Consider the following 13,628-nt stretch of genomic DNA (forward strand, 5'->3'; position numbering starts at 1 on the left):
CGAACTGAGAGCTTCATGTGTAGGAGGCAAGCACTCTTGCCACTAGGCCATACTCCCAGCCCTGGGTATTCTTAATTAAACTACTGCCATATCTCAGATTCTGATTTAGCTGAGGCCAATCTGCCCATTCTACACCCAGTCTTCACTTGTCAAAGCCATCACCACAGGCTGAGAATACCAGCAAGTCAGGCAGTAAGAATGAGGGGTTGTTATGGGAGGAAAAGGTAAGGAAAAAAATCATGTACTTCCAGTAATAGGCAACAATAAATTCACAATCCTGGATGTGCCACCTAGATTGAATCGTGCAGGATCAGAATCCCAGAGTTCCAGTTAAGGTCAGGGAGTCATGGCCAGAGGTTGTGCAAATGCAAGTCCCATCCAGGAAAGGGAATTTAACATGGAGAGAGGACATCAGAGTCAAGCTCTTACTGTAAGCAGGCTCCAGCCCTCTGACACACCCTCCTTTACCAGAACTTTCAGAAGCTCTTTGTGCTGCCTGTAGTCATGGTCACCAAACAAAGGGGTCATCCTCGATTTCTTGGGTCAATAAACCCAGTGAGTGAAAATGATGACTAACTCTACCACATTCAGAAAAAAAAAAGAAATAAAGGCAGTTGAACATGTAAAACAAAAATGGACCGAGTCTTATCAAGTAAATGGATCTTAGCCCTTTAAGAAGTGGTCATTTTCTCTGGCATCATTGTTTAGATTTGACTCAACTACCTTCACATTTTAAAACAGTGAAACATTTCAGTGTTAAAAAGTTCTTTGTGTCTGAATTCTAAGGATATCAATATTCATTTTGCAAAAGACAGAAAAATATTTCCCCCCACCCCCAGGTATGCATCCACCTTAAACATCATGCCTTCTACCAAGGACCACAATTTGAGGGGGATACTAAACTTTCCCAGCAAAATAAATTACCACCAGAGGGCCATAACCATATAAATCAAGCACATGACATACAGCAACACCATAGACTTTGGAAGACTTAAGGTTTATGATATATTGTTTATATGAAAATGGATGTCTTCCTCATATGTATATGTATACACACACACACACACACACACACACACACACACACACATTTGCAAGACGAACCAGGGTTGGTCTGCCCCTAAGTAACATGGCTTTGTATAAATGTATTTGTATCACAACATGTAAGTAAATAATCTGTGATTCTAGATTTGAAATGCTAATAGAATATTAATATCAATTTTGCAAAGATTCCATCCATAAAGGAGGAGTGAGCAGATTAGGAAAACAAAAATTCACCTCCAGTATTCCTCCTGAATAGCACAATGAAAGGCTATCCGGAAGCCTGCAAATGTTCACCATTCTGTTTTTTTTCCACTCAGTTATTTCTATTTTTAATATTCATCATGCACTTCAGAAAAAGTCAACTTCATAAAGTTCTATAAAAAGTCTTATAGCAGTGGGAAAATGGGGGAACTCTGATTGCACAAAAATTAATTTTGCAATACAAAAAATATTTTGGGGGATAATTCAAGTCTTTATGTTTATTTCAATAAAGCCAAATCCAGTAAACTATTTTCAGCCAGGATTAGTCAGAACTGAAAGGTTGGACTGTTTTCCTTCAGAGACTGAATGTCTTCCCTGCTTGCAATAGGCTGGTGTGTTCCAAACAGAGTAAATGGGATTGCCTTCAAATGCTTGCCTCTTTCTGGCATTTATATTGCAGAACCCCACTGACAGAGTGAAGTTTTGCCTCCTGGAATGTAATTATTCTTTTCACTCATAAAACCTGGCATCTCACAATGTATCAGCTTCAGGTTTTCCTTAAGAAAAAAAACACAACATGGGGCATAATGTAATGACAAGAAATGAAATTTCATTCCACTGGAAATTCTGAGAACTCTTTCAAAAAATACCTACTGGACTGTGAAAAAGGTGCTTCTCATATTTACCATTACAGCTATCACCTGTCTGGTTTGCTTTTTCATGAACCAGACTGCTCAGACAATCTACAATCAAACATAAACATAGTCCAGATACTTCCTAACATGATATCCTAAAGAGATGGAAAGGCCTCTGGTTGGGAGACCACAGTCCAAATAAGTTTCTTTTCAAATTGATTCATAATACTTCACATATTTATTGACCTCCAGCATATTTGATATCCAGGGAGTATATAGAATTCTCTGATTTTCTTTTAACTCTAAAGAAATATCCCTGTCCATCTAAACTAATACAAAACACATGTTCTCCCATTTCAACAGTTAAATGAACCATCTGAGATTATGCAAAGCTACCCATGTGGTCCCAAAAGTGATGTCCTTCTTATAAACCCTGAAGGTTTCTGTGAGGTGTGAAATCATTGTGGAATCATTTAAGAATCCTATTACTCAGAAATAGTACATTTTGCCAAGAAGCAGAGTTCCGGGATGAACAGGAGAGGGGAAACAGGGAAAAAAAGATATCAAGCCCATTCAAAAGAAAAGGTACATTCCCTCTCAACTCCTTACACTGTGCACAAAATCCTCCCTTCTTAAAATTAGTGGGGATCCTAGGAGTTTCTGCTTCTGTGTACCTCTGGAGGGTTTTAATTTTTTTCTATGCTGGCTGTAAAGTGTTAATCTTGCAAGGTACAAGGTACACTGCACAGGCATATATATACATATATACAACATATATACAACAACATTTTTGCTAACCAAGTTACCAAGTGGTGAGCTTCTTTGCTTCTTAAATATCATAACCACCCAATCCTATTTTCATTTAGTTATTGGAAGGAAAGAAAAATCACTAAAAAAGCGACCAATGCTGTCTCCAAGTTCATGTTCTTCCACTTTTGCAATATGCAACCTTTAAGTCTGGGCCCAAAGGCACTGCCCACAACTTTGGGCCTGGTGGTAGACTGACTCTCCCTAAGATAGTGGGTCATGTACCTTTGCTGAGAAGAACCTAGATAGGGAGATAAAACAGTTGCCAACCAATCACCAAAGACATCTTCCCCATACCCCAGGCTGAAGAGGCATCCAATCTTGTGGACCATCACACATCCCAACACCACAAAAACAGAAACTGTCTCCTAACCTGCAAGGAAAATTTGGAAAGACAGGCACATAAAAACGACTTGGAAAGATGGCCTCTGAGCTTTCAGAAACTCACCGTACACTTGTTGGGCTTCTCCCCGGAGTGAACCCTCATGTGGATGAGCAGTTTGTAGCGGGCATTGAAGGGCTTGTACCTTCTAGGGCAGCCAGCCCAGAAGCAGGTGAAGTCTTCCCCCTTGCGCTGGTCTATATGGATCTTCTCGATGTGCCGTACCAGCTCCTCCTGCTGGTCATACAGGGCACTGCAGTCTATCCAGCGACAGCAGTGTTTGCCTCCTAGGTCCTCCATCTCTCCATCCTCATCCATGGTGGCCTGGGGTAGGGCTAGCGTCTGAGTATGGGTCAGAAGCTCCTGGTGGTGAAGGTGTGGGTGGGCGTGGTAAGGGGGCGGAGGGCCTTGGGGTGGTGGCAGATGAGGAAGAGAGGGGGCAGAGGGCAGGTCTAGGGAACCTGGGAACTCCTCTAGGCGCTCTGTCTTGAGCATGCCAGCTGGCTGGCCTTCTGGACCTGGCAGGCCATGCTGCACCACCATGTTGGTGACCTGCCCCGGCTGCAGGCCACCATGCTCCAGCTGCTGCATGCGCTCGTACTCTTGCGCCCCGTTTTCACCATATGCCGGCAATGCCAGCCCACCGCTGGCCACCAGCACACCCTTCTGTCCACTGGGCACTGGGCATGGCTGGGGAATGCAGCTGCCACGTACCCCTAGGAAATGCCCATAGACCTCAGGCTGTGGGGACATGTTGGCCGGGGAGGCCCTTGATCCGTTGATGTAGGCGACCAAGGACGTGGGCGATGTGCGGATGATGGTATTGAAGTCGATGCCAATGCCATCGGACAGCGGGGACAAGGACAGCGCCCTCTTCTTGGAGCGGGCTGAGTGCGATCTCGTGGATGAGTGTCGGGGACTAGGGTAAGGAGAGTGGCTGTTTTCCATGCCAAAAAGGTAGGATGGCAATGAGTTCGAGGTGCTGTTGCTAGACATGGATGTCCCAGGAGGAAGGCTAAAGAGATCCCCTAGATCAATACCATTCTGAGAGCCGTGGTTGGAGGCCAGAGAAGGGAGAGTTCTGTAGCCCTGTGACCACTCTTGTTTCACACTTAAGGCCGAATGACTCTCTGTCAGACTCAAAGTTGTGGAAGCCACAGAGTCCCGTGAAATAAGAGACCTGGAATGGCAGCCAAAAGGGAAGAGAAAAAAATTAGCAAGATATGAATTACTTAGGCGCTAAAAGAACATTACACTGGCAATCATTTAAGTGTATTTGCCCTAATTAAAATCTCCACTCAACCCATAATAAAATCCAAGGCTTTTAGTTACAGGTAAATAATATTTTAGGAAGAACAATAAACTAAAATGCTTACAGAAATAACCAAACAAAAGGTCTATTGTTGTACATAATCTTAGTACTTTCAATGATTAAATAAACAGTTCTTGCTTTATTCTTGAATATCTCTTTTTTAATATAAGAGGGAAATCATAAAGATCTGAGGGAAATTGTTCATGCTTGTGAAGGCAAACCAACTAAGCTAGTAGCTGTTAAGACACCTACTGTGTGTCACATAATGTGACGGGCTTTGCAGAACATACAAGCCCAAGGAGTCCCAAGCCAAGAGTCAAATACAACCTATTTAAAGGAGGTTAAAAAAAATCAGCTAGGGCTGGGGATATAGCCTAGTGGCAAGGGTGCCTGCCTCGGATACACGAGGCCCTAGATTCGATTCCCCAGCACCACATATACAGAAAACGGCCAGAAGCGGCACTGTGGCTCGAGTGGCAGAGTGCTAGCCTTGAGCGGGAAGAAGCCAGGGACAGTGCTCAGGCCCTGAGTCCAAGGCCCAGGACTGGCCAAAAAAAAAAAAAAAAAAAAAAAAATCAGCTAGATTGAAAAAAGAAAAAAAGCAAAACCTTTAAAGTCAAAGGGCTGTCCAAGGGACTTAGTAAATGAAAACTATATATAAAATATATGGGAGGGAGAATCACACTAAGTGAAATGAGCTAGACCCGAAGAAACATACTCTAATGCTTTCCCTCATTGGTAGCAATTAGTATATGTCCAGGATATGTCTAGGATAGTCCTAGCAGAGGATCACAATAGCTCAATGACTATATATGTGTGATCATATAAGATGATGCTAACCGAAATAAATTCCAACATATGGAAACAAGTGGTTTTTACATTGTTGGTGTTATTTTTAATGTACTATGTGAACTGTACAGTTTTTCTTCCCTATGGTTTAGCCCTTGTTGTCACTGTATTTGATTTTGGCACCCTGGGTATTGTATGTACATTTTTCTGAGTTAGGAAAGGGAAGGAGAACATCAAAATGGTAAGACAAAGGGTAAAGGGAGAACCAATGCAATAGGGATACTCCAAGACAATATGTTGGAAATTAACTATACTACTCAGGTGGGGAGGGACTGCGGGGAGGAAAGGAAGGAAAAAAATGAGGGAGATGATAACAAGTATGACAAGAAATGTACTCACTGTGTTATGTATGTAACTGTAACCCCTCTGTACATCACCTTGACAATAAAATTATATTAAAAATATATGGAGTGAAAATGTAGCTCAGTGGTAGAGCACATACTTATAACACAAGGGACTCTAGCTCTATTGCCAATTTTATATAGTACTTAATATAAAATACACAATATAGCATTTAATATAAAATACATAGTATAATATTTAATATAAAATACAGCCATAATATATAAGGAAGTAAGAAAGTGAAATCTCCTATTTGGAATTACACCTTGGGGGCATGTACACTTTAATCACATTTGAGGGTCTTGAGATTTCCATGAGTTCTTGTCCTTATATCAGAGCACTTTTGGGGCTGAGAGTAAATAATTGGCTTATAGTAGTTCACTTTTACAGGTTTCCTTTTCTGTTCTAACCTTCCAGAAAACATGCCATCATATGCCACAATATATTGTCTGTATATCAAAATGGCTTATAATGTAATTCTGGCCCCTGGAGAAGTCATTTTATATTATTATGATATTGTTGCCTTAAAAATGAAAGGAAGAGAAAAGCGATCTCCCTTAGACAGAACATTTGTCACAAATAGGCTAGACATAGAGATATATATCATAGGCAGTGTGGTATCTGACCTAGACAAAGTATATAGCAGTAAAATCTGGATTATTTGAATGTGCCTGTGCTGGTTTCCTACAGAGATTTTTTTTATACAGAAACTAATGACAACAAATATCATACAAAAATGTGCATCTCTCCAAAATTAACACATTTGCTATCTCCAGCTGCTCAACATTAAACTGTTTGCACAGGAGCTCATAGAAAAGATAAGCATTTTCATCTCCCCCCTCCACATCTCCCATTTCACAAAATGGAAGCCCAAACCTCACTCACTCAAGCATGAGATATAAACAAGAACACCTCTGCTCTGAAATGCACAGTAGAAAGGTGATAGACTCTGATTGACGTGAAGTTACCACTGGGAGCAGTAATGTTTATGAATGACAAACACAGCAGGGATTTATGTCCAGTTGCCCTTGACACAGATTTTTTTTCCTTGGCCTACATTTGGGCTGAGTCTTTCTGAAAGCCCCAGATATGTTTCTGAACCATCTGGTTTTGGTTTTTTTTTTTAATTCCCCATAGACTTCTCAATTATGTTCCTAGCGCCCTTACAGCATGGACTCTTCTGCGGAGCTCAGCAGAAGGCTCCTGATGATTGGATGTCAAGGACCTTTTTGTCCCTTTCCCAGTGAGAGGCAGGAATTACTTTCAGACCCAAGCTAAATCAGTAGTTTTGTCAAATGGGATGCAGAGACCGCCAAGTTTGCTGTATACCCCAAGGTCAAGAAAGCTTATAGAATATCAAGGACTAGAGCTTTATGAGAGAGAGAGAGAGAGAGAGAGAGAGAGAGAGAGAGAGAGAGAGAGAGAGAGAGAGAGAGACCTCCATGCCACATGGATGCCCAATTCCCATTTTTGTATCTGTCAGCATCATTTTAGAACATCTCATACTTTTAAGCAATGGCTAACGGACAAGGTTATCCACCTGTATATATGTAAGCTTGTAAAATTACATTATTTGGATTGAGGGCAACCTACAATGAGACATGCTTATTACACCACATTATTGGGATGTGATTCTCATTCCTCTCAAGTTATGTATAGCTCTGTCTTAATTTAAATCTAAGTATAACCCAGTAAAGGCATATTGCTTAACTCTCCGGCCATATCAGTTGTAAAGATACCTATGTACATATGATCATATAAGATGATGCTAAGTGAAATGAATTCCAAGATAGGGAAAGAAGTGGTTTTCCATTGTTGTTGTTATATTTAATGAACTATGTGAAATTATTTTTTTTCTTGTGTTTTTCTTCCCCATGGTTATCCCCTGTTGTCACTGCATTTTTAAGGAAGCAGATTCTTGAGTCTACCACTAGTGAACAGAAAACAATCTATTTGTCTCTCTTCTCTCTCCTCTCTCCAATACCTCATAAGGACTAAACTGCCAACAAATGGCCTTTGCCTAGCAGCTAGTCCCCTTCCTATGTAATTACTCATACCTTTAATCTTTCAAAAGTTCTAATACATGAAATCTCTCCCCAGTGTATTACCTCTCAGTAAGAGTTCTCCTTTCAAAGATGATATAGTGTAAAACACAGGGTATCTTCCTCCATGAAAGTCAAAATCTTTTAACTCAAGAGTTTTGGGAAGAGTTAGGGAGTTTTGGCTCCCTAGTCACTATCTAGCAGAATGTTTGAAATGTACAAACTACTCAAAAAAATCCATTGGTTAAGAAAGTGAATAAGGAGCAAGACACAGGCTCATACTTGTAATGTTATCACTCAGGCTAAGGTGAGAAAGGATTAAGAATTCAGGAACAACCTAGTCTACAAAGTGAGACAGTATCTTAAAAAGAAAGTCAGTAAATAATCATAGTGATATCTATTATTTGTAGCTTACAAAACATTTTCCCTAGGTATCATTTGACATTTTAATATTCTCTTACATTGCAAATATACCTGAAGTTTTGTGAAACTCCTCCTGGTAACACCACAAGGATGCTGTATGGTGGGAAGAAAGAATTCTTAGGGGAGTACAAATGAAATGGGAACCTAGTCTCTGTTGATTTCCTCACAATGCATCCTATACATGGTCCCTAACACTTTTCTTGGCTGAAAGAACTGGTTAAACAAGTTTAAAGGCACATATACTAGGACTAGAACATGAGTTTTCTCTTCTTTCTGCAACAGTATGTTGAATGAGTGTGAAGGCTGCCAAAATTTCTTGCCTGTAATCCCTGCTACAACACATACCAAACTGCAAGGGGAAAAGGTGACAAAAAGCTCAGCGAGCTGGGTCACCATACTGAGAGCAGTCTCCCTTTCCATATGTATATCTGATCCTAAGGACATTATTTCTGGTGAATGGTTTATTTATCAAAGGAAAGGAGATATATCTCAAACAAAGTGGAAAGCAATATTAAAAACTCAAAACCCATCAGCAAAGAAAAGCTTAAGATGACTGGAAAAGCTAACTTTTGTGAAGCTGTTAAAAGGTTTGATGGGAAGCTGAACTGTCTGCTTCAATGCAGAGCTTAATATCACGTGGGATTCCTCAAGCTGATAATGCTCATAAGAATATATGTCTCATATTGTCATAGATCATAGAAAGAAGACAAACCTTAGTCTTTATAAATAATCCCAATAGAGCTATTTACAGTTGTCATAAACTGCAGAATCACAATGAAGGTGGAAACACCTGAGAAGCTAAGCATACAAAGCCCACACAGATAGCATCCTATGGCTTCTACTGACCAACTCTTCCTAGATTAGATATGATCCACTGTATTTTATTTCATCTGCACCTCGGCCTTGACATTTGGGGGAAAGATGTATATCTTCTCTAGTACACAGTTTAGGCTATTTCTAAACTAAGGATGGTTTCCATTTATCATGAAGATGGACTAGTCAGAAATGGCTGAGGAGTTAATCAAGGCAAATGCACAGCATTAAGGTATGATCCTCAGAATTGGGTTAAACGAACTCAATTAAGCTCAGAACAAAAAGCTTTTCCTAAGATTTGAATCTCTGGAGGAAAACAGATTCAAATGAAATGAAAAGGGAAAACAACAGAGCCAATAAATCTATGAAAACTATTATTGACAACTAGGAAATACAAATTCCACCATTCCAACATTTTCCACCTCAAATTGGGAAGACTTACACCTAATGTATGATAAGATGTAAGAAAATATTTTTGATAAGATAAAAGCAATCTTAGACAGTGAGTTTGAAAATACATTAAAAAAAACTATCAAAGCTGTACAACTCCTTTAAACTAGCAGATTTTGCTTCTAAGAACTTATTGTAAAAACTAGAGACATGAAATAGAAGGTTAATCCCATAAACCAATCTTTACATGATATTAACATTAGGGGTAAAATACTAAATGCCTAGGAATAAAAAAGTGATCAAACTTCCATTTTTGCTTATGGTCTTTCTTTATTAAATGGAATTTGGGGCAGAAAGAAATTACCTGAAACTAAAAGAAGATTTTAATTACAAAGGAGTTTATATAGTATATAAACTGAAAAAAAAGTTACAAAATCATGTCAATTAATAGGAAGGAATAATAAAACCAGAAGGTCATACATCAAAGTCCTACCCATGGTTGTTTCTGGGTGCCTGGACTCAGGAAGACTACCTGGTACTTTTCTATAGATTCTCCATTTTTCTACAGGAAATAAGAATTGTGGAGATAAGCAAGGGAGGGGGGAAACAACAAGTTTTACAGCTTTTCTTATGGCTGACATCTCTCAAGATGAACAGTTTATGCCCTCTCTGGCTCCAACTAGCCCCCAGTAGGGCCCTAGTAAACAAAACACTAAATTGCTTCCTTCATCATCTTCTTTTTAGCTCTAGACTGTAAAATGTCTAACTATTGCCTTGGACTTTTCCTCTCCACTGTTGCAACTCTCAGACCAATTTAAAGATCACAAATAATAGGCAACCTTTCCAAATTGCTGAAAGTAAGTTTCCATCCTTCACCAAGCCATTTCTCAACTCATTTTTATTATAACTCGTCCTGCAAAAAAAAAATGTATTCCCACAAGAAGGGTTCACAGAAGATATAGTCAGAAACACTTGTCAGTGCACTGGAAGGGGTTGTCTTTTAAGGATATAAAATTATGCTAAGGAATCCAATATGCCAGAAAACACTGAGATAATGACCTCTCCCTGGCCGACCCATGAAAGGACCTACAAAGGTACAAGGTTGAGCAGACTGTGCGCTGACTACCATGAGTTTCTCCATTAATTATGACTGCCTTCAAGGCATGGGCTGGACTTGCCAGACAGGAAGCTGAAGGCTTCTCAATGACACCCACCCATGAGCACAGTTAATTTTGCATGCAGCACACAGCAAGTCTGAGGAGTCCCTCAAGGCAAAATCATCAATGGGAAAATGACAGCAGCTTCCCATCACAAAACATCTCTGGTGAAAAACAAGTTTCCACCTCATGAAAAAAATTGGCATAAATAAATGATCCAGGAATTCTGATTTCTGAGTCTCAAATGGAGGCTAGGAAAAGAGTGGAGGAATATGAGCGGGAAAAGATGAGCTGGGAGAAAGAAACCTAGGAAAAACAGGGTCTCAAAACCAAAGACATCTTAGTAGTTTATAACCCCCACATACACCCAAAGCAGAGAATAGTGAGTCTGAACAATCATAGTTATAGTAGAAAGAGGCCTCAAGAGGACGAAACTTTGGATTATCTAAGATGTTAACTTCTAAAAGATGATATAATTAACCTAGAAAAAGAAACAGATCTTAAATATTGTACCATATCCATATTTTGGGCTATGTCCCAGCCACAGCACCAACTCTGTGATATACATTTGTCTGAGGACTGAATTTTTCTTTTCTACTAATTCTCACCCACAGAGACAGATGTATGGCATTTATTGTACCTACTTATTCTGCCACTAATCAGACACTGTGTTGAAATGTTATATAACTCATATATGAAAATATGTCTTCCCAGACACATCATAAAGTCTTAAAATTCATGAATTCTACCTTTATTCTCTCTACTATCTCCCTAACCTATTGTATTATGCAAACAGTAGATACTTAATACAGACTTGGGGAAGTGGGTAGATGGATGGCTGAATTGACAAAAATCACTTAGATAGCAGCCTACCGACTTTATAAAGTAAACACTGGAAACCTAAGCAAACATGATCATTATGAATAGGACATCTCAATTTTCTAAAAGTTATAACATGGCTTGCTCACCAGAAATGACAAATGTACACACTGGACTTCAGTCATCAAGGCCCAGAAATCGTTTTTTTTATTTCACTCACATCACCCAACAGTAGATATTAAGGCATTCCTCACAATTAAGATGATGACATATGTTTAGTTTTTAGGCATATTTCCCTGCAAAGCTCATATTGAAAGAGTTTCTTGAGTACATGGGTGTGTGTTTGCGTACGCGCACGCACATGTGGACCTGCACATGGGCTCATGTTCCAGGAGAGAAGGGAAAATGCTTTGTGAGGTGTGGTTATACCATAAGGAAGGGGTGTAAAAAAGTAACTCGAGACCTGGTATCTGAAGGAGGTATATTCAGGTTGGCTGCATTCATTGCCCTCTGTAAGCTAGGACTGATCTGGTTGCATGCTGTGGAGACCTGGCTTGCTGGAGGTGAAATGGGTCCCAGTCGCTGAACCATCATGGGACTGCTGGTGACCACTAGATTGTTGCAGCTGCCTTTTCCAATGGACTTGCACTGAGGCCCAAAGCCAAGAGCCCCTAAAAACAAATGAATCAGGTTAGCTTTTATGTCCCTTACATCAGAAATCAGTACATACAAATGTGCATACATACATCAAGAACTCATTTTAGAGAGTTCTTGGCTTTTATTTTTAGTGTTGGTGATATCAAAAGCTTTCTCTAATTGTAATGGCAAAGCCATAAAGCTTTTAAAGAAACCTTCCCTAATCATCACTCATAATGGTAGCAAATTCCACTCTTTCTATGGTAGAAGTGAGACTCGTATTTTGAAATTTATATCATCATATCTTAGAAGAGCTTTACTTAAACATTTAAGGTGTTTGGTAGGATTACCTATCTGAAACCAATTTTTTTTTTCCCTCAGAATAGTCACAAAATCTTGAATTACTCAGAAAAAAAGGTTGACACTACTGATAAAAACTCATTTCATTGCCCTATTTCACTCAAAATTCATACTTCCTAAAAAGTCCTTTTAAAAAATCTAGATGCTTCTCTTTCCAATCTTGATGTTTTTTCCTTTTGCTCTCAATTCATTGTCATTGGACATGTAGTTGTTTAAAAACAAACCAGTATGAGAGAGCCATAAAATATTCATTAAAGACTACATTCAATGATTTTTTTTCATTTTGAAAGTTATAATCCTCTGATGTAGAGAACCTTAGTAGTACATTACCAAGGGGGTCAGAAACAAAAAAAGAAACCCATAAAAAATCTGTGTCATTATAGGAAAGTGAAAAGCAAAGAGAAAAAATAAGGATAACAGTGCCATGACTCATATATTTAAAAAAATAATCATTGAATCATTGTAGACATTCTTTTTACATGGATATGCTTTTTGAAAGACTTTTAACAAGTCAAAATTAAAATGATCTCAATTTTTAGCAAATTAAGTCCTAAAGTTTTCTCGTTAAACAGCCCATCTTTTTTCATTGATAAAGTTAGGATCCTTTTCTTCTGAGATCCCTTAAAACCAAACAAGACACTGGAGAAATTTTCATGTTCCCATCAATGCTGCCACATTCCAGGCATGCTGTTAGTCACAGCAAGTACAGCTGTCAAGAGCCCTGTTATAGTCCAGTCTTCTGCGAAACTATAATACAAGTTCAATTGACCTGTCCAAGGTCACATAAGGGTTTAATGATTACAGAAATCTATACTTCCAGGTTTTATTTTCATGATACCTGTGTGCTTTCTTAGGATGCATAGCTTCTATACTGGTTACCTTCTAAAATAATTATCCCCAACCAAATGTCTCGGTTTTTCTTTATTCAGATATACACATTAGAACTGATGCAGATTATATGTTAGCCATTTTCTTTTGCCTTGAGAGATCAAGTATAGATATTCGGTTTTCATTGTGCATGAGACATTATAATCATCATGGCTCCATCCTGACAGCTAGTGTGGTAGGTACAGTTTTATGTAATGCATCATAAATCAAGTATCTTTATAAAGCCTCCGTCCCGACACATCTGCATTTCAAACTTGCTTTTGACCTTGGAAAAAGTCAATGTGATGGTTCTCAGCCAACTCCAGTATGTAAGACACCTCAATTGTCTCCCCCAGGTTCCACTGCTACAAGCCATTGCTATTAAAAGCAACATTAGATGTCAAGTCTTCTGTCAAACAGAATGTCATAAACTCATAAAGGAACACTGACACTTCATGCCTGTTTCCTCTTTAATAAAAAAGGTTCATCTCCATCTTCATCTAAAACAAAGGCATTTCAGCAGCTGGAACAGCACACATCCACTTGATA

At 39.1% G+C, this 13,628-nt stretch overlaps 1 protein-coding gene across 6 annotated transcripts in view; it reads right to left on the bottom strand.

Annotated features, from left to right (window-relative positions):
- Positions 1-13,628, bottom strand: part of Glis3 (GLIS family zinc finger 3) — a 446,841-nt gene that overhangs the window by 289,487 nt on the left and 143,726 nt on the right. For 4 of the 6 annotated variants that reach the window (XM_048351965.1, XM_048349751.1, XM_048350337.1 and 1 more), the window contains 2 exons: positions 11,680-11,887; positions 3,136-4,249 (listed from right to left, as the gene is read on the bottom strand). In XM_048351965.1, coding sequence (XP_048207922.1) covers positions 3,136-4,249; positions 11,680-11,810 — 1,245 coding nt within the window. In that variant the 5' untranslated portion in view covers positions 11,811-11,887. The remainder of the gene's footprint in view (positions 1-3,135; positions 4,250-11,679; positions 11,888-13,628) is intronic. The other 2 variants (XM_048352520.1, XM_048353256.1) reach the window with 1 other exon arrangement.

Source organism: Perognathus longimembris, chromosome 1 (genome assembly GCF_023159225.1).
Source record: "Perognathus longimembris pacificus isolate PPM17 chromosome 1, ASM2315922v1, whole genome shotgun sequence".
NCBI lineage: Eukaryota > Metazoa > Chordata > Mammalia > Rodentia > Heteromyidae > Perognathus > Perognathus longimembris.